The 20,775-nt window shown below is 47.1% G+C and overlaps 1 protein-coding gene across 1 annotated transcript in view; it reads left to right on the forward strand.

The window, feature by feature from the left end:
- Positions 1-20,775, forward strand: part of CARMIL3 (capping protein regulator and myosin 1 linker 3) — a 49,989-nt gene that overhangs the window by 21,176 nt on the left and 8,038 nt on the right. The window contains exons 8-30 of the mRNA XM_088142235.1: positions 947-1,020; positions 2,525-2,600; positions 3,702-3,790; positions 4,582-4,676; positions 5,120-5,206; positions 5,760-5,869; positions 6,254-6,331; positions 6,484-6,560; positions 6,642-6,746; positions 7,543-7,612; positions 9,399-9,480; positions 10,947-11,043; positions 11,864-11,918; positions 13,717-13,889; positions 14,036-14,104; positions 15,618-15,711; positions 15,832-15,930; positions 16,137-16,265; positions 17,667-17,780; positions 17,997-18,172; positions 18,345-18,432; positions 19,526-19,654; positions 19,757-19,820. Coding sequence (XP_087998361.1) covers positions 947-1,020; positions 2,525-2,600; positions 3,702-3,790; positions 4,582-4,676; positions 5,120-5,206; positions 5,760-5,869; positions 6,254-6,331; positions 6,484-6,560; positions 6,642-6,746; positions 7,543-7,612; positions 9,399-9,480; positions 10,947-11,043; positions 11,864-11,918; positions 13,717-13,889; positions 14,036-14,104; positions 15,618-15,711; positions 15,832-15,930; positions 16,137-16,265; positions 17,667-17,780; positions 17,997-18,172; positions 18,345-18,432; positions 19,526-19,654; positions 19,757-19,820 — 2,230 coding nt within the window. The remainder of the gene's footprint in view (positions 1-946; positions 1,021-2,524; positions 2,601-3,701; positions 3,791-4,581; positions 4,677-5,119; positions 5,207-5,759; positions 5,870-6,253; positions 6,332-6,483; positions 6,561-6,641; positions 6,747-7,542; positions 7,613-9,398; positions 9,481-10,946; positions 11,044-11,863; positions 11,919-13,716; positions 13,890-14,035; positions 14,105-15,617; positions 15,712-15,831; positions 15,931-16,136; positions 16,266-17,666; positions 17,781-17,996; positions 18,173-18,344; positions 18,433-19,525; positions 19,655-19,756; positions 19,821-20,775) is intronic.

A 20,775-nucleotide genomic window follows, 5' to 3' on the forward strand; every position in this document is an offset into this window, starting at 1 on the left:
TCCTTATGTCATTAAGACATCTCTGCTTTTTAAAAAATAGGACGTTTTAGGGTTTGTAAGTGTTTCTTTGGTTTTAAAGCAACTGTAAGTGGCATTTCTGGTACACATTATATCCAAGTTGACTTGGAAGGGGAGCAGAAGAAGGAGGGTGAGCATATTAGGAAAATCTAGGCTATAGTCAATGATGGGAATCTTGAAACATTTTGACTCCAGGCTGGAAGTTATGGGAGAAAAGGAAATCTGGCTTCTTGATAGATCCTGCTGAATCTTCATGTGTGGATAAGAGTGGGCACATTCTCTTGGTCTTGAAGGACACGGGCCAAGAGTCCCTTCCCATATGAGCTAAAAAAAAGCCAGTGGATAACCTTGGCCCACTCCTGGTCTACCTTCCAAGCTTGTTGTGGAGGGGGTATGTGTCAGCCTTGCAAGGTAGTCTAGACAAGAAGCACATCCAGAAGTCCTAGCTCTAACTTTATTGTAAGGTTACATTAACAGAATCTTGCAAGTCTGAAAGGACATCTCCCCCCCCCCACTCAACTTTACAGTCCGGTAAACCAGGGAGGGTCCCTTCTGAGACGTTTGCTACACCCACATTCAGTGTTTCTCAACCTTGGCAACTTGAAGAGGCGTGGACTTCACCTCCCAGAATTCCCCAGTCAACATGGGGAGCTGAAGTCCACACTTCTTCAAGTTGCCAAGGTTGAGAAACACCACACACATTCCTGCTTTGGAATCAGCTGCCTCTTATCTGACCATTGTCTGGTCTGCTGCTCTTCCTCCTGTCTCCCGAGGTCATCCCCACAGACCATTACAGTGTGGGAGAGGAGATGGGGAGAACATGTATTCTTAAGGAGCTCCTGGACATCTTGGGAGGAAGCCACTGTAACTGTAAAAATAACTGAATGTTTTCTTTCTCTCACCCTCAACCACTTCCAACTACCACCAGGACGTGGACACGATTTATCATTCAGAAGACAACCGGGAATTCAACCTGCTCGATTTCTCTCACTTGGAAAGTCGGTGAGAAGAAGCCATTGGACCCCCTCTGCCAGCCAGTGGTCTCAGCTATCTTCTCAACCCCATGTCCTCCTGAACTTCATGGTCTCCCTTTCAGCCCTTAAGTTTGGAGGCTGGTCCTTCCAACCATTGCAAAGTCTTGTGCCCACAACTGTGTGAAGTACTTTCAAGCACAACATGAGAGTAGAACAGAATTACAAGTAGTCCTTGACTTATGACCATTCATTTAACAATCATTTGAAGTTACGACAGTGCTGAAAAAAGTTACTTATGACCGGTCCTCACACTTATGACATGATCAAAATTTGGGAACTTGGCAACTGACATGTACAGTGGTACCTCGGGTTACGAACGCCTCTGTTAACGAACTTTTCGGGTTACGACCAGCTCCGGCCACAAAAATTTACCTCGGTTTGCGAACTCCGCCTCGGGGTACAAACAGGATACACGGCTATTTTCCCTCCCGTGACACGGTCTGTGGCCATTTTTCTGCCCCGACACGTGGTCCGTGGCCATTTTCCGCCCCTGACACGTGGTCTGCGGCCATTTTTCTGCCCCTGACACATGGTCCATGGCCATTTTTCCGCCCCTGACACGTGGTCCGCGGCCATTTTCCGCCCCTGACACGTGGTCGTAGGGAGGGGGACTCTCCCTCCAAGCAATAGCCGCCTCCCTGTCCTCCACTCCAGAACGGATTAACGGTAATTACATTGAACCTTATGGGGAAATTTCCTTCGGGTTGCGACCAATTCGGGGTGCGACCAGAGTCACGGAACGAATTAAGTTCGTAAACCAAGGTTCCACTGTACTTACAACGGTTGCAGCATCCTGGGGTTACATGTTCTCCATTTGCAACCTTCCCAGGAGGCTTCCAACAAGCAAAGTCAGTGGGGGAAGCTGGACTCGCTTAATGACTGTAGTGATTCACTTAACGACCATGGCAAAAAAGGTCATAAAATGGGGCATGACTCACTTAATGACCGTGTCGCTTAGCAACAGAAGTTCCAGTCCTAATTGTGGTCGTAAGTGGAGGACTACCTGTATTCTTTTGCCCTCCATGGATGAAAGAAGGAAGGGCAAAAGAAATTGTTCATGCTTCTGACCTCCACCAACCTCATGCTTCGCTTGATGCAGGAGCCTATCCCTCCTTTGATCCTCAGGAAGACTAGTATGTGCCATCTGGTTGGGTTTGCAGAAGACACTTAACCTAGTTAGTGAAAAACCTCGTGGCTATATTTGCACAACATACTCAGCTTGCTCAGTTTAAACCTCACCTTATTTTAGCTCAGTGTTTCTCAACCTTGGCAGCTTTAAGATGAGTGGACTTCACACAGCTGGGGAACTCTGGGAGTTGAAGTCCACACAGCTTAAAGTTGTTCAGGTTGAGAAACACAGCTCTAGGGTTCACGGATGAGGTCTGAAAGGAGAGGGCAGGTTTGTGAGATGAACCATCATTGATCCATCTTTCTTCTAACTTTTTTCCCCCTTGATTTTTTTCCATTCCCAGAGACCTTGCTTTGATTGTGGCAGCTTTGGCGTATAACCAGTGGTTCACCAAACTTTACTGCAAGGACTTGCGGCTGGTACGTTCCCAGGACTGTCTTGGAGCGTTCTCCTTCCTTGTCTGTGGTCGCCCTTCTGTCCAGTGGTAGAGACAGGAGGTAAAGCTGTTCTGAATACAGGGGTGCTCCTTCCAGACAATCTGGCCTACATTCCAGGATCCACAGCCGGTCTCCCAGGTTTGTCTGGCCAGCCAGCCACATCTTTCCTCAGGAAAGTAGGATCTGGCCAGAGGACCAAGGGCTACCACCCAACATTTGGAAATGATAGGGAGGGAAAACTGCTAAGAGCAGATTTTTTACAAGAGGATGATGTATAGGCTGTAGCTTAGAGAAGATGTTGAGGAAGATCGGGGTACATCTCGCCATGCATCTGTTGGAAAAAGGCAAATTCTGTGCTAGGGATTGAAAATTAAAACGCCAACATTGTGGTGGCATTAGACACATCTATCGTATGTCTGCACCGGGGAGACTGTGGATAACAGAGCTGGAAAAACGCAGAAGAGGACAACCAGCCCCTTTCCTGATTCAGAAAAAGCTGAAATATTTGGGGCTCCTTTGCTTGGCAAAAGGGGACAGAAGGGAGATGTGATTGAGATGAATAAAATCAGACATGGAGAAAGTGGGTAGGGAGTTTTCTCCTCTCCAGACATCAGGACTGGAAGGAGATTAAAAACTGACAAAATATGCTGTTCTTCACACACCACATCACTAACCTGTGGACTTCATGACCACAAGGCGGGATAGGCACGCCCTGGATGGCTTTAAAAAGGGGATTGGAGAAATTCCTGGAGGACAGGTTTTTTGAGGGCTCTCAGTCTTGAAGACTCCACATTATCTCCAGGTCTGGAGCAGATGCCTCCAAATCTTACTTGCAGGAGAACAACTTCAGGAGAGGAGAAGGTGTCTATCTCTTTGTCAGTTCCCCAGACATCTGGTTGGCCACTGGGAGAAAGATGGGCCTTGGTCTGATCAGCAGGGCTGTTCTTTGTTTTTTTATCAAAATGAATGAATGAATGAGGAAGGAGCTTGCTCAGAGTTTGGCTGGACTTCCCCTAGGACGTGCTAGCTCAAGTTCTTCTCCCACCTTATTCTTTCCGCTCCCCTATTTCCTTTCCTTTTCAGGGCTCTGAAGTAGCCGAGCAGATTTTGCACACGGTGAGCAAGTCCCATCACCTGGAGGAGCTGGTGCTGGACAATGCAGGGTTAAAAACGTGAGGCTTGGCTAGACTTTGAAATTCACATTTACTGACGCAAAGTTTGATGCAGAGAGAATTCTTCGTTCCTCGGGTCTTCTGGTGGATCTCCTAGTTCTGCACCCAACTTTTCAGAAAACAATCTGAGGCTGGTTTTGTGCTTGGAAACCCATTCTGAAATTTCCAAAGTCCCAAGTCAGCAAATTTGCTCCATTTCTTGGACCCTCCCTTTACTATAACCCCCAAACAGAGTTGGGGGACTAAGGTCTTTTAAATTAGGGAGCGAAGGGGCTCTTTTCTCAGTGATATCTTTCAGTTAGGTTCTAAGTTTGTCTCCTTGTTCTTTTGCTTTAAATCATGGGCTCTGTGCTTGTTTTTATAAACTCACTTTCATAGCTATTGTGTTCCAAGACGTTTTAATTATCAGGGTGCACACTGGGATGGTCAAAAGGATCAAGAAGGCAAATGTGATGATGTGATTTGTACTTGCACACGTACAAAAGGGGTGGAGTTTGATTGCACATTCATGACCCCCATCTTGACTTTTTTGATCCCCATGCATGCCCTGATAACCTCCAAATTTGCCCCCTTGTTTTAGCTTGTATAGTTGTTAGCCTCTGTGCTCTTGCTTGTGGAAAACAAAGATCCAAATGTTTGTGGGTAAAAGAACATTGTGTTGAATTCTCTCTGCCTCGACACTGAACACTGTTCTCCATTGTTACCACATCTTGGAGCTTGTAAACGTGTCCTTAAAAATGTGTCTCTTGTAAGATTTCCCACTGATCTGCTCTTGCTCTCTTTGACCATAGTGATTTTGCCATGAAACTCGCCTGCGTTTTGGCAGAAAACCCCAACACTGCTCTCCACGTCCTCACCCTCTCGCACAATCCTCTGGAGGACAAAGGTAATTTAAGGAGCTCGCCCTCGACCCCAGGGCTCCCCAAAGGTGTGGGACTTCAGCTCCCAGGATCCTGACTCGACGAGGGTTAGGGATTCTGAGCGTTAGAGCCATATCACATCTGGAGGGCACCGGGTTGAGGACAGGGGATCCGGCGGCATCTGCAAGGGGGCTTAGGGTGGGGGAAACCAGCCATGCATCGATGCGATCAGTCAATCAATGCAACGCGAGCTCAGTGGTGCTAGTATGTTCATCGTGATGTCACACGCACGTATGAAAGGAGTGGCGCTTGCCGGGCAGCGGTGCAACGGTGCCATGTTGCCTCCTTCGTTTTGATGAAAGCACTGGATCCCGCAGAGGCTTGTGGGCCAATCTAAGCATGCTTTGAAATGGGGGTGGACCCTGGGGAAGAGAGACCCTGACCCCGTTCTTCTCTCCCCTCTCAACAGGCCTCAGTGCCCTGAGTCAGCAGCTACTCTGTTTTCCCAAAGGCCTTAGCAAACTTTGCCTTTCCAAGACCAGCATCACTGCTAAAGGTACCACGGGGCACAGCTGGGGCAAAGGAAGAGTCCTGGGTGATGTGTCAATTCAAAGATTGTGCTGTACTTTGCTTCTGATAAGGATCTTGGAGCAATTTGCAATGCTGCAATTTCCTTTCTTTTCATCTTCTTCTTGAGGTAGCTGGAAGAGGGAGAGAGAAAATGAAAGCGTGCCCAGGGAAGGAAGGAATGAATTTATCTATTTATTTAATACATTTATATGTGTATTTATATATGCATGACTCTGGATGGTTAACACTTAAAAACAGAATAAAAAACACAAATTGATAAAACATGCATTCATGGTAGATTAGGGATTTCAACCAATCCTATACGCCAAACTAACCGGGCATCCTTCAGGTGTGAGGTCTTCAATTCCCAGAATCCTCAGCAATGGCTTGGCAGTGTCCCCTGGACTTCAATGCCCAGGATTCCTCAGTTAGCCTAGCCATGGCTGAGAATTCTGGGAATTGAGGGCTTCACATCCCGAAGTTGGGGGAGCTGGCCTTAAACCCTCAAGACCCAAACAATTCTCGGTTTCCTTCCCCAGGACTTGCCATTTTGTGCCAGACCTTCAGTGCCAACCCAGCGTTCACCAGTTCCCTCCGCCACCTTGACTTAAGCAAAAATTCGGGTCTTCTGGGCACTGACGAGGCAAATGTGAGTGACCGGCCTCTCATCAAGTTGCAGGGGGGAATTGGGGAGCCAGTTCACACCATTGTCCAGAAGATCGCCTGCTGGATGAGACTTCCAGCTTTGGGGGGGATCCAAAACCATATTCTCCCCTTATCTCCAGCATCATGGGAAAATTCAGCATCGGACAAGCCAAAAAACCCAACATGGTAGAGACTGATGCTGGAAGAGAATTGAACTGAGTTTGGTTTTTGTCCTGATGTCGCCCTCTTCTTTATCACGGCCCAACCCTCTCGTTGAAATACGGCCCTGAGATTCTGATGCAGGAGCCAGAGATGGCCCTGCCCACCCATCCCCCCAAAAAAGCTTGAACATCCTGGTTTATCCCTTTCCTTCTCCCCTTCCCTACAGAGTTTCTACTCATTCCTGGCACAGCCCAACGCTTTGATCCATCTGGACCTGTCCTCCACGGACTGTGCGGTAGACGCAGTAAGATTTCCAGAGAACGTGGGGACGGGTTGGCTACGGAGTGCCTACGGGGTGACCGGGGGCCCAGGTGCAAAATTCGGTGGTGGCCTGCGAGCCGGCGAGCAGGACCATGGTTCACGCCTCGGTGTGGGCTTGTCTGTCTGTCCCCGTAGCTTTTCAGTGCGTTGCTACACGGCTGCTGTCCACGTCTATGCTACCTCAACCTTGCGCGGAACACCTTTTCCCATCGGTAAGGAAATCCTCTTTCTTCCTTTGCAAGAGGAGGGCTCTTTTTCTTGCCCGTGAATAACAGGCACGCTCTCTTCCGCAGGAAAGGAAAAGAATTCCCCCCATCTTTAAAACAGTTTTTCTGCAGTGCCTATTCGCTGAACTGCGTGAACCTGTCGGGCATCAGGGTCCCCGTAGAAGCATTGCGGTGAGCGTCAAGCGCTGCCTCGGTCCCGCGTTGCGCCGCGGCTGGAGCAAAACCGGGATTGGCGTATCAGGGATGGTGCAATATCATCAGGGTCACGAGAAGGAGCCAGTGGGCATTGCCTGGGGCTAAAAGGGTGGAAGGAGAGAGGTGAAAACTTGGAAGAATGAAAATATGCTTGGGCCTTGCTGCAAGGGAGGGGGGTCAGGCTTTTATCCCCTCCCTCCTAAAACAAGGAAAATTGGGGAACCCAGTGAAGTAAAAAAGCCTATTTTGCATTTTTTAAAAATTTGAAGTGATGGGCGAACTTTTCCAAAAGTAGTGCTTTAGGGTAATACACAGTGTTTCTCAACCTTGGGAACTTCAAGAGGTGTGGACTTCAACTCCCAGAATTCCCCAGCCAGCATGGCTGGCTAGGGAATTCTGGGAGTTGAAATCCACACCTCTTGAAGTTCCCAAGGTTGAGAAACACTGGTAATACATTTCTTCTGTGTGCATCTGTTGTGGGTGTGTATTGGGAAAGACGGAGGCTTTTTTAGGCACTTCTGGGGTAACAATTTCACCCAGTTCCTGAGTTTGCCTGTTCCTTGTGTTTTATCCAAAGCCTTTTAGTTTTTAAATTTTTTAAATTTTAATTTAATTAAAAAAAAATTTTTTTGTTTATCAATATTTGGTGGTTTGGTAGGCCGCCCTGTTACATTAAACCGCCCCCCTCTTCAAAATCCCAAGAGGCTGGGCGGGGAGAAATACATGCAAAAACTTTGAAAAGCAATAATCAGCGTTTGCGTTCTCCGTGCAGGTCTCTCATGCAAGGCTTGTCTGTCAACACCCACCTCAGCAACCTGCACCTGGATCTGAGCGGATGTGAGGTAAGGGAGGGACGTGCAGAATTATCCAGAAAGGACACGGCCCTTTCTGCATGTTTGTCGTGAGACTGGCCTGTGCACACTTCCACACTCAAATGACTCTGCAACTTAACTGCTTCCCTTTGGGCAAATATAACTGGTTTGCATGTATCTCATTATTCCTCCCCAAACTAACCAGTGTAACAGAGCATGGTGAAGACAGAGCAATGTTTCTCAACCTCAACAACTTTAAGATGAGTGGATTTCAACTCCCAGAATTCCCCAGCCAGCCATGCTGGCTGGGGAATTCTGGGAGTTGAAGTCCACGCTTCTTAAAGTTGCCAGGGTTGAGAGACACTGAGATAGAGTAACAACACACCTTTTTAGCAATAGGATTAAAATGGGTGGCAGGTGACTGGCTGATCTGGAAAGGCTAAGCAGGGGGCGGGGGGGGGGGATATAGTAGGAACATGGATGGGAGACCACTGGGAAATGCCAGGGCTATAGGCTAGAGGGGGATGTTGAAACAGGATTCTGGAAGAAGCCAATGGAAAGCCATTTCTATGCTGCTGCCAAGAAAATGGCATGGATATGTCCATGGAACCGGTCTCAGAACAAGGAATTATCTGGTAGAACGTCTGGGGGCTCAGAAGCTAATTAGGACCAGCCCTGGTTAGTATGTGGATGGGAGACCACTAGCAAATCCCAAAGCTGTGAGTGAATGTGAGAAAGCGGAGAAACATTCAGGAAGAAGGCAAAATGCCCTGAATGGCTACCATGAAAACTACAAGGATAGGTCCAGGGAGTCCTCAGGAGTCAAGCTGAATTCTTCTGGACTTTTTTTTTTTTAACTTCATAGGCTAGCAATTTTCTTTTAAGTGTTTTCAATCTGCACTCAAACAGTTCTTCACTGAAGCGATCCTGAATGGATGTTTTAATGTTATAAAAATTGAGGGGTGAAACTAGGCATCCGAGCGGCAACTTTAACTGAAGGATCTGAAGAATGGTGGAAGAAGGTTGCAGAAATGGAGTTGATTGGAAACCTGATAGGAAATGAATGCCAAATTTAAAAGGGCAGAACTGCCCCCAAACAGACCTGCACTTGTTAAAAATAATGGAACCATCACACTTCTGGCCATCTATAACTGTAGGCGTTGTGCCTCACTCATGCTGCCTAGACAAAATAGTCAGATTTGCAGAGTTTTGAAAAGAAATGAGAAAAGCACAAGGAAACATTTGTGCAGGTAGTCCTTGACTTATGACCACAATTGAGAATGGCGCTTCCGTCACTAAGCAATGCAGTCATTAAGTGAGTCGTGCCTGCTTTTACAACCTTTTTGCCACGGCTATTAAGCAAATCACCATGGTCATTAAGCAAATCTGGCTTCCCCCATTGACTTTGCTTGTTGGAAGCCCCCTGGGAAGGTTGCAAATGGTAATCATGTGACCCCGGGATGCTGCAACTGTATTAATACTTGCTGGCTGCCAAGCGCCCAAATTCTGATCATGTGACTGGGTGGATGCTGCAACGAGCATAAGTGTGGACTGGTCATAAGTCACTTTTTTCAGCACCATTGAAACTTCAAATGGTCATTAAACAAATGGTCGTAAGTCAAAGACTACTTATATTCTTTTCTTTCAAGGATAGTTTCAACTAGTGTGCTAAGGATATGGCATCCCTTCCATTTCCCCTTTTAACACGGAGGGCAGGGGACTGCATCAGAAGGGGGCTGATACGTCAGGTGTTTTCTGATGAACTTTTCAATTCATTTTTGATTGCTCCTGATTTCCTTTCCCCCTTCTCCCTTAGCTCCGTTCTCCAGGGGCTCAGGTGCTTCAAGAACAGATGCCCGGGATTAGTGCCCTGAGTGGTCTTGACCTATCGGACAATGGTGAGTCTGAAATCCTGTTTGGATGTAAGGCTGACGAATGAATCGTAGATTCATAGAATTGTGGAGTTGTCTAGCCCAACCCTTTGCGATGTGCAGGAAGACGAATGGTTCCATGATTCTATGATTCGTTCTTGTTTAGCCACCTTCCTTTAGGATCCTCAGCATGAAGAAGGTCCTCCTCTTCTTAAAAACCTCCACTGATGGAGGCTATTCCACTGTTGCGCAGATCACACTATGAGGAAGTTCTCCTTAAATTTAAACAAAGTCTAGGTAGCTGCAACTTCTACCCATTACTTCTGGTCTTAGTTTCTGTGGTCATGGAAAATAATTCCTGACCGTCTTCCCTAAACTCTTTCCTATGTACCTGATCACTGATTTCCTGTCTCCCCTAAGTCTTCTTTTCTCCAGACAGAACATCTCAAGTTCCTCCAGTCTGTCCTCCAGCAGACGGGCAGGCGCCATCCTATAGGTTCCTTCTGACAACTCCAGCTTCTGACAACTCCTACATCTGTAGTTTTTTAAGCACAAGGACAGGCAACTCCAGATGTTGCATTGGACTATCCAACATCACCAGAAAGCAAGCCCAGATAAATACGCGGAGGGGCCTATTTGCAACATCTGGATTACTGGAGGTTGCATACATTTGGTTTAGAATTACAGCCCAGTTGGGCTTGTTGACTTTCTTAATGAGATAGAATATTAAGCCACAAATTATTCCTGGCATTTGATGTTGGCTTGTTAAGAGAAGAAGAAGTCAGGGGAGAGATGTTGCTAAACAAACCAAAGATGGAGACTTTGCTTATTGAGTGAGTCCTGCTGGGAGAAGAAATCCAACAGCGGAGGATCAAGAACTTACATCAGTACATTTGTTCATTTCTGATACATCCAAATTCGATCTTGGTATTTTCCAGGCTTCCTCCTTATATTTTCTTTCATTTTTGATGGGCATGCAACGAAGTCTCGAACTTTTGGAAGGAGGTCATTCATGAAATGATTGCTTGAATTCAAAAAGGCTTGCATTCTCATCAAAATGAGGCTTATTTTACTCGTTCAATGGAAGGAATAAAAGTTAACTAAGCCGGTTACTTCTTGCCTCCCTGCTTTTAGCAGCAAAGTCAATTATTTTCCCACAATGGAATTATTCAGATAATCTATTGCTTGGAAAATAGCCCAGTAAGATTTGCTCAGTTGCCCTGCTTGAGAAATTCTCTGATAATATCCACCTCCTTAAAGAATAAAGGGGGGAATCATTATTTGAGTGGGATCGGCAGGATTTTATCTGCTTTATAAATGATGTAAAACGAATACCCATCAAGATGTAATTGGCAAATTCAAATGACTTGGTAGAAGAATGTAGAAAGAGTTATGTGTAAGGCAACTAAAAAAAACCACGTAATAAAAGCAAACTGCAGGGAAAGACTGTTTTCTTCCGGACGTGATCTGTTGCTGTTTTCTTGCTCCATCAGGCTTTGATGCAGATTTGCTCACCCTTCTTCCGGCGCTGAGCAAGAACAAATCTCTGAAACATCTCTGGCTGGGAAAAAATTTCAACGTCAAATCCCGGTGGGTATATGCAGGGGTACGTGCACCACTGTTCTGCACGCAGCGAAGCACAGATGCCAAGACTTTCAAGTTAAATACATAATGGTTTGAGTTCATTACCCAACAGTACTTATACAGAATCATACAATCATACTGTTCCGACTTGCGTACAAATTTGACTTACGGACAGACCTTGGGAACAGAACTCATTCTTAAAACTGGGGACCCCCTGTAACTTAAGTGAGTGAGCTGTGTTTGATCAGGATGGGGCACAAGGCTTTGGTGGAACTATTTTGAGTCAAGGATCCCTAATGCTATTTTTGAGATTTTGGGGTAACAGATAAGCTGGTCTCTAAGCCTTCTTTCATGAGGGAGGTGAGGCCTTCACTAGGGCAAGAGACAGACTCTATTCCAAGAAAGAGCGTACGGCATCTTTTCTTTCCTCATCTCAGCATCTTTCAGTGCTGGGGAATTTAATAATTTACTTATTATGTATTGCTGAACTGACTCTCTGTCCAATGGCACCCCAGGGGGAAGTCAACCTTCATAGCTGGCAAGCATGGCATCGTGATCCAAGTCCCGCCCCTTTCATACGAGTGTGTCCAAAAGGGGCGGGGCTTGGGTTGCAATGCTCTGCACGTGCCATCTTCCAGATGTTGAGTCCCCTTGTGGGTGTCCCTGCTTCTGCCTTTCTGCATATGCAGATGTTTGAGGTGATTTATGTAGCCCAAATATGCAAACTCGGGAACTGGGTGTGATTCCTCCCCAGTCTGGAAAATGAGGAGGAGGAAGAGGATGGTGGTGAAGTTGACATAAAGCATTTTTTACTTTCCTTTCTCAGAACGCTGGAAGAAATTCTTCAGAAGATAGTGCAGTTTATCCAAGAAGAAGACTGCGTAAGTTCTTGGTTGTGTAAAACAGAACTCTGTAGAATAATTTTTTTTATTATTATTATTATTATTATTATTATTATTATTATTATTTACAAGGCTTCTTAGTTGCTCCAAACAAAAGGTGTAAGTTGAAGGTAGCTCTAGAGATGTGGGCCTGGGTTCACATGTTATGCTTAACTATTATTTAACCATAGTTTGTAGAATAAGCTACAGCTATCCAGTTTGGCATGCCAGGTTTACAGTCCACCATAACTTGGTTCAACCCACCGGGCAGCTAGCGATGCTTGTAAGCTGAGGGCAGGTTAACAAAACCCAAAATCTGCATAACACACCAGGTCAAAAAGATCAGTCATGTTATGGCTTCAGGGCATTCACAGGAGATGCTAAAGCAACATCTGGATTTTTCATGCTGAACACAACTGCCAAGCCTACTTAAGCCTCCTTTTGCAGGCTGAGCAAGGGGGTAGAGCAGTGTTTCTCAAACTTGGCAATGGTAAGACATGCTGGCTGGGGAATTCTGGGAGTTGAAGTCCACATGTCTTAAAGTTAAAGGGTAGACAGACTTCTCTATGGTCTTTTCTCTGTCCCCCCCCCCCCAGGGCATTTGCAGGCACCATCTTTATGGAGTGGGGCTTGAGTTGCTCCTGCAATTTTTCAGATTTTGAACAGCCCCCCCCCCCACACACACACATATTCACCACAGTCTCTTTTCTTTAATTAATGGGATCTTGGTGCGACTGAGGAGTGAGTTGCAGTGTCTGAGTCTTTCTATTGTTTCTTGATTGAAATGATAATTTCCCTCAGCGTGCTGAATACTGTAGACCTTGAAAAACCACCCTGAAAGGTTTTTGGTTGCTTGGAAAATTACATAGGCAGGTCCAGCAGTCTCCAGGAGCTATTCAACTCAAAATGAGCCTTTATGGAAGGAAAGAAGAAGAGGGAGATTTTATTTTCTCTCCCCCACCCCATCTCCTCTGGCATCTTGTCTGCCTTGTCTGTAACTCCAAGCAGGACCAGGCAGCTTGGGGTCTTCCCAAAAGACACCAAGGCACCCCAACCTAGAACTAAGTTGGGCTTCAACTCCCATCATTCCCACCCAACATTGCTTGTAGTCTTGTTCCAAGCTGGGTCCCTCCAACCTCCTGTTTGCATTGAGAGTAAAAAGTTCCTACCAGGAGTATATTGGGTGTCTGATGGGAAGGGGGTCAGTGACATCATTGGAAAATGATACCAATGACACCATTTGAAGGTGGTGTGTGTCATGCTGCACGTGACATTGTCATTCTAGATACTCTGGGGGGAAAGTTTCAGAGGGGCTGATTCAGATGGGAGCTAAAACACAGAGTAAAATTAAGGCTGTGGAGCTCCTGATCCACATCAGGGCTGACAGTTTATTAAAATATATCGTTATAGACCAAACATGTAGCCATGTATGTGTTTGGTCCATGACCATATATTTTAATAAATGAATACATTGCGGGCTGGCAACCTGTAATTAAAAAAAATATAAAGGCAGTTGTGCAATAGCTAAGGATGCAGATAGGGTCATCTTGTTAGACACTATTCTGATTTGCCCACCTGAAAAGAAAATTAATCCAGGAGAGAAATCCAAGAATGCTTGAATGTATGGACAGGGGTGGAGGGAAGGAAAAAAAAAACATTTATTTAAGGCAGGGAGGCTGCATGAGAACCGCCCAGAATTGCATCTGGGGTGAAGGGAAGGAGTAGAAGCTGGGTTTCCAGGGGATTCAAATTGGCTGCTTGGCCCCCTTTCCCTCCTGCTCTCTCCCCCTCCCCAAAGTCCTTACAGTCCTTCTCGGTGGCCGACTCCCGGCTGAAAACCCGCTGCAGCATCCTGATCAATGCCCTGGGGAGCAACACTTGCTTGACCAAAGTGGACCTGAGTGGGAACAGCATGGAAGACCTTGGCGCCAAGATGTTGTCCAAAGCTCTGCAGATCAACAGCACCCTCAGGTAGGGAGACCTGGAGGGTGTCCAGCAGCGTTCTCTGCTTGTGGGGAGTGGGGAGAAGCCCCTGAAGATGGAGGCTGATTGCAAGGCCTCTCGTGCCATGGAAGGGGATGCATGCAAGGGGAGAAAACTGTCTTTCTCCTTTCTAGGAGCATTTCCTGGGACAGGAATGGAACCACGGCCCAAGGCTTCCAGGACGTAGCCCGGGCCTTGGAGAAGTGAGTGAGCAGGAGTACCCACCTGGAGGGAGGAAGCCCAACCCCCCTCTTGATGGCACTTTTCGATCCCCTGGGGAGAAAGCAAACCATTGGTTTAAGCCTGCCGGAGCTCTTCTGAAAGCATCACTTGGAAAGGACCCACAGCTCAGTTGGGCAGAGAAGAAGTGGGGGAGATAAAGAGAGGGAGAAGGAGAAGGGGACAGCCCCACTGCCCCGTGTGCTGCGGGTTTTGACCCAGCCCGCTACTGGCGTGCGCTCCTTGGTAGCAAGATGGCATTAGCAATAATGGGTCCACCGGGTGGCTTCAATAATAATGAATCTGGATGAGTCACTGAGTCAATGAATTCCATTGGGTTGTTAGAGATGTCCTTCAAATGACAGAGCTTGATGAATCATTGAGGGAGCTCATTCCATGATGGAAGATAAATTGCTTGTCTAGAACATGCTCGTTCCTCTCAACCAACCTGGTGATTGGCAAGCTCTGCTTTAAAGATTGAACTAATGGTTGGATGCCCAACTGAAGGGAGACGTCCACTTGGGTTCCTTCGTGGTTGAGCTGTGGGTTGGGCTGGGATGCGGAGAAGGTGGAACCGAACGGCCTGTGGAGCAATTGGTGGGCAGGAGACCTAGTGGCCCATTATGTTGAGCGGCGGTGACCTAGACTGGCAGAGCATGGCGGTTAAAGAAAGGTGGGATTAAACCCCAAACCACCTCTTGCCAAAGGCTGCTTTGCAGAAGCATTTCAGCTTCTTGTCACATCCCTCTGAGTGTTCCAACAATACATGCATTCCTTGAATATGTGTGTGTCAAATTGATGTCAGTTAATTATGTTTGAGAGTGGAATTGGGTTTAAGGAACACCAGAGGCATCCCCAAGGGGCCAAAAATGTCAAGATGGGGGCTGTAACTGTGGGATCAAAGCCACACCCTTTTTCAGGTGCAGGAACCCACCCAAAAGGGACAGGGCTTCGATTGTGCAAGCATGGCTGCCCTTTTGACTTGTTGACCTTCCCTGTGGATGCCTCTAAGACAGCGTTTCTCAACCTTGGCAGTTTGAAGATGTGTGGACTTCAACTCCCAGAATTCCCCAGCCAGCAAGGCTGGCTGGGGAATTCTGGGCGTTGAAGTCCACACATCTTCAAGCTGCCAAGGTTGAGAAACACTGCTCTAAGAAGAACCCCTTCCGTTGAAGTAAATCTCTAGACTTTGTCGTGTGAAAGAAAACTCTCTAAACAATAACATTTTTTTAAATGATATTTCATTGTAGGATACAGAAAGCAGGAATGGGTTGAGACAGGTGTTTCCTTCCGCCTGCTCTATTCCCCTGGCCAAAATTTCCCCCTCCCATGCCTCAAACAATTGCATAAAGAGAGGCCTCCTGCAGGGGCCATGGGTGAAAAAGCTGGGGAGGAGGGGGGCTCGCTGGGGCACACACCTTTGGGACTCTGCATGCCGTTCGGACCTTGTAAAAGAGACTTTCAGTGGCTCATCCCCCCCATCTTCTTCTTCTTCAGCAACTACACACTCAAGTTTATGTCTCTGCCCATGAGTGACATCACCACAGCCTACCGCAATGCCCCCGACAGGACAGATGAGGTGTGGCAGAAGGTGAGCCCACTCCCACCCGTCGGATGCCTTCCCTTGCTGGGACAGAGATGAACTTGCCCATGTTGTCCCCACCACCAGAACCACCACCACCTCCACCTCCATCTTCTCCTCCCTTCCCAGATCCAGTGGTGTCTCCTGAGGAACAACCACTCTCCGAAGGTCTCCCAGGACCAAGCGTTCCGCCTCCACCAAGGAATTGTCACCAATAGCGCCGAGCAAGTAAACGTTCCCATCTCCCTGGACCACCTTCTCCTATCCATCCTTAATGTCGTGGGGCATGGGGAACGCTTGCGTCCCTTCCAAACGTGACCAAGGGGATGCAGGACATGGTGGGACTCGGGCGGTCTGAGCGTCACCAGGCTCTCGGGCTTGCTGGGACAGGCGCATCGGGGAGTGGGAGTTAACACGGCCGTGCCCTTTCCTAGATGATGAACCGCCTCTGCGTGCGAGTCCAAGAAGAAGTACGGGTCCTGCGAACGTGCTCTGCTGACTCTGTTCAGGAGGAGGTCCTGTATGCCCGGAAGCTGATGAAAGAAGCCAAAAATTCAAGAGCGGTAAGATAAAACATTTTCCTTACACAGGGAGCTGGAAATGCTTCTTCCTGAATACGATACGGATCGCCATGTCTTAGAAGTTGCTAGCTGGGTTACAGTTCAAGACAGAAGCTCCGTGTTGCCCCAGGAATTAAAAAGGACCCCTCTGAAGCATGTACAGAATTCACTTCCCTTTCTACCAAGTAACTCTCTCCTTTCCGCGGCCCCGTCTTTTGGAGGCAGGATGCCAGGAACATCACCTGCCTTTTCATAAAAGAAAGCTACATGAACAACAAGACTGAAGGTAGAAGTGCTTTCTAAAAATTGCTAGTTCGTATTCACATCTGGTTTAACTCATAGAGCTATCACAGATCTCTAAGAAGCCCCTTTATATTTCCTTCCAAAATCTATAGGGGTCTTAGTCAGTGGTAGCCCTTGGATAAATGTTGTCGGCTCTCGGAAGCTAAGCAGGGTTGGATTACTACTTGGATGGGAGACCACAAGGAAATGCCAGGGCAGTAGACCAGACTGGGAAGTCAGAATCCCAGAAGAAGGGAAGGCAAGCCACTTTGAGACTGTTGCTAAACATTGACATTATTGTGTCCCTGAAGTCCCCAGAAGACAAATTTGGGTTGTAGGATCCTTATTTTTTATGGGTATTAGGATTCAGGGTTAGGTTGAAAGTTTTTACAGACCAGGGTTGTCAGCTGGTGTCCCTCAAATGTGTTGGACTTCAACCCCTACAATTCAGTGTCATCCATTCTAGGATCCCGTGAATCCAGAGGGGAAAATTGTTGATTGGTTGGTTGGTTGATTGATTGATCATGTACCATCAAGTTGGTATTAACTCTTATCAGCCACATAGATAGACCTTGTCCAGGATGATCTGTCCCCAATGTACCCGGCCTTTCAGACCATCCAGCAGGGCATCCATCACTGCTGTAATCAAGGAAAATGGTTGAATCATCTCTAAAAACTTGCAGATAATCCTCACTTAACAACCATTCGTTTAATGGTTTGAAGTTACGATGACTTTGGAAAAGTGCTTTACAACCTGTACTGGCATTTACGACTGTTGCACCATCCCCCGTGGTCATGTGATCGCGGTTTGTGACATATTTTTACGATGGTCATTAAACGAATCACATGATTGTTAAGCAAATTCCGGCAAAAAAATCCATTGGGGAAGCTGGATTCGCTTAACAACCACGTGATTCACTGAATGACCACATGATTCAGTCAATAACTGCGGTGATTCGCTTAATGGCCGTTGTAAAAATGGTCATAAAATCGGGTCCAGTCACATGATGCCTCGCTTTACGACCACCCTGTTTAACAATCAATTTTCCAGTTCCTCTTGTGATCATTAAACGAGGACTACCTGTATTCTGCTTAAGCGTTGTTTTCATCTCTTCCCCACAGCTTTTTCCCAGCCTCTATGAACTTGGGCACCTGTTGGCCAGTGATGGGCCAGTGCGGCACCGGCTGGAGTCCGTGGCCAACGAAGTGGCAAAAGCAGTTGACAAGGAGCTGCAGGTATTGTGAAGAAGGCATCACAATCTCCCTTTCACACAGACTTGCTGCTTATCGTGACGGGCCCTGATGATGGGAAGTCCCAGGCTGTAGGTCTTGGGAATTTGAGTGTCCAAGACAGGGGTGTCTTTGGTGGGTGTTAAGAAATCAAGATGGCGGTCTTGATTTCCCTGCCCGGCCCCATGGACATCCCTGACTCGTGGCTCCCCTTTCTGCCAGATGATCTTAGAGTCGATGGTTGCCCTAACAGAGGAGCTGTGTCCACATGCCGTCCAGGCAGCCGAAGAGCATCACAAGATGTTGGCAGCTGTTTCTGAACACATCACTGTGCCCCGAAACTTCATCCGGGGAGCTTTGCTGGAACAGGCTGGCCAGGATATTCAAAACAAGCTCAAGTAAGAAGAGGGGTGTAAATAAAGCAGGGGGATAGGGAGGGCCAGTCTCTGCAGGAGAGCAGCTGTGAAGGCGAAGGTTAGCAGATGAGAATGCCAACTTGAGCAGGAAAAAACAAGCAGGTGTTTATGTCTGCTCATCCTCTGATCTTCTTCAACCTGGGTCCCTCTCCAGTGAGGTGAAGCTGTCCGTCGTGACGTATCTCACCAACACAATTGTGGAAGAACTTCTGGAGGAGCTGTATCACGCTCACAAGAATCTGGTGAGAACGACATCTCCTTCTCCCACCACTACCAGTGACCCATATCCCACATTCCCGTGCCATGATTTCATCCTGATTTTTGGCTTGGAGTCTCAGCAGACCAGAGTACCTGGTCGACCTTGTTTGGGCTTGGAAGCTAAGCAGGGTAGGACCTGGTTGGTATTTGGGTGGGAGGCCCCAGGAAATCCAAGCTGTACTGGGAAATCCAAACAACGTCGTGGAAGAAGTAAGTACCCCACCCCTTGCATTGTGCTACCGAGAAAGCTACATTAGAGTGTCCATGAAGTCATCAGGAGCCAAGGTCAACTCCCAGGAGACTTCACTTAATTCAGGCCTGGAACATGCATGTCTCTTGTGTTGTTTCTCTGAACTATGTTTCAGCCTGGCAGATGCAAAATTAAACTGAAGAAGAAAACCCCCAGGATGCATATTCTCTATGAAGCTCTAGAAAATTTGACTATACCCCACAGATGTTCTCCTGCTGTATTCTGTCCTGGAGGTGAACACTGGATGTTGACAGGGACTCTGTTTGACATTACTTTTCCGTAATACCCCTGCCAATCAAGGGAGTGACAGCCTCACTACAGCTTAAACCCTGGTAGAAACGTAAAGCTACAACGGCTACTGCAAAACTAAACTTGGCTATTATGAATGTTGTGGCTTTTATTGTAGTATTTTAGAATATTTAAGCCCATTCCTACAGGGCTTGGAAATGCGTTGCGTGACAGGCAATATGGGAATATCTTAAATATTTTAAAAAGCTGGTCAGTTTTCCCATCGCCGCTGAGTAAAAGACAAGAGAGGCCTTGTGCCCACAGGATTACCAATGGTATTCCTGGCTTTGGAACTGAATTCAGACTGGAGTGCTGCAAAGGACTATTTGCAGGACAGTCAAAAAAATTAGATGACAGTTGCATTTTGCTACAGGTTTTGCGCACGTGACGGATGTTTAAAAAAGGGACGGGGCAGGTTGTGACCACCATCTTGACTTTTTTGACACCCCCCCCATGTCCAGCCTTGGCATGACAGAAGCATTGTCAGAATTATCAGAAGCTCACAGCCTCCGTCTTCACTCTCTCCTCCCCAACCACAGGCCCAGCACATCGCCCATCTCCACCGACTTTCTGAGAGTCAAGACAGTGTTATTCTCCCTGAGCAGCTGGGAAAACCTCAGCTCCAGGACCAGAAGGAGTTCGCTGATCACGAGCTCGACTCCAGCATCGTAAGTGCTTATGGGCTGGCTCGGGCGAGGTCCCCAGTTTTGCAAGTCCTGACTTGTGTAGATTTTGAGTTACAGCATGACTGACGTGACTCTCTCCCACAGGACACCATGGCTATCAAAAGACAGAAGAACTGCCGTAGGATCCGACCTGCTTCTGCCTTTATTAGTGAGTGTAAGAATGACTTCCCCAGCTACTGTTCTTAAATCCATACTACAGGTAGTCCTCAACTTATGACCACAATTGGGACCAGAACTTCCGTCGCTTAGTGATGTGGTTGTTAAGTGAATCGTGCCCAATTTTACAACCTTTTTTGCTGCAGTCATTAAGTGAACCATATGGTCTTAAGCACATCCAGCTTCCCCCATTGACTTTGCTTGTCGGAAGCCCACTAGGAAGGTTGCAAATGGCAATCACATGACCCTAGGATGCTGCAACTGTCGTAAATACATGCCGGTTGCCAAGCGCCCAAATTTTGATCACATGACCATGGGGACACTGCAACAGTAGTAAGCGCGAGGACTGGTCATAAACCACTTTTTTCAGCACCATTGTAACTTTGAATGGTCGTTAAATGAATGGTCGTAAGTTGAGGACTACCTGTATGTGCCATGATTTCAGCTTTAGAGATGGCTGGACTTTCAGGCATCCTATTACTTAGGGCCCAAGGGGATTGTAGAAGCATCTCAGATGGTTTTCCCCAATGCATCCATTTTTAGAGGCTGATAATGAAGCAGTTTGTGGAATCTCTTCTTCTAAGCTCTAAATTATGGCAGTACAGCTTGTTCGGCCTTATCCTAATTTATTTCCAGATATGACTCATTTGTCTGCTTGCGTGATGATGCATTAGTGTTCTTTATAAATTCTAATTAAGCTTTCCCATGGGAGTATGATGGGCTTCCACATCCAGAATCCAGGCAACGAAAAAGGATTTCAGGCTTAGAGCAGCCCCCGTTTTGAGCCCAAAGCAGGTGCTTTGGGCTTGAAACGGAGCTGCTTCCAGCTTGAAACCTCTTTTGGAATAGTTGGAACAGCGCTGATGCACTTCTGGGGTGTTTGGGGCTGCCCTGGGACACTCCCAAACAGTTTGCACCACCCATTTTGAGTGCAACCTGTCTCTTTT

This window comes from Python bivittatus, unplaced genomic scaffold, assembly GCF_059951505.1.
Source record: "Python bivittatus isolate LINGU-HERP-01145 unplaced genomic scaffold, Pbiv_v1 ctg000370_np1212, whole genome shotgun sequence".
NCBI classification, from domain to species: Eukaryota; Metazoa; Chordata; class Lepidosauria; order Squamata; family Pythonidae; genus Python; species Python bivittatus.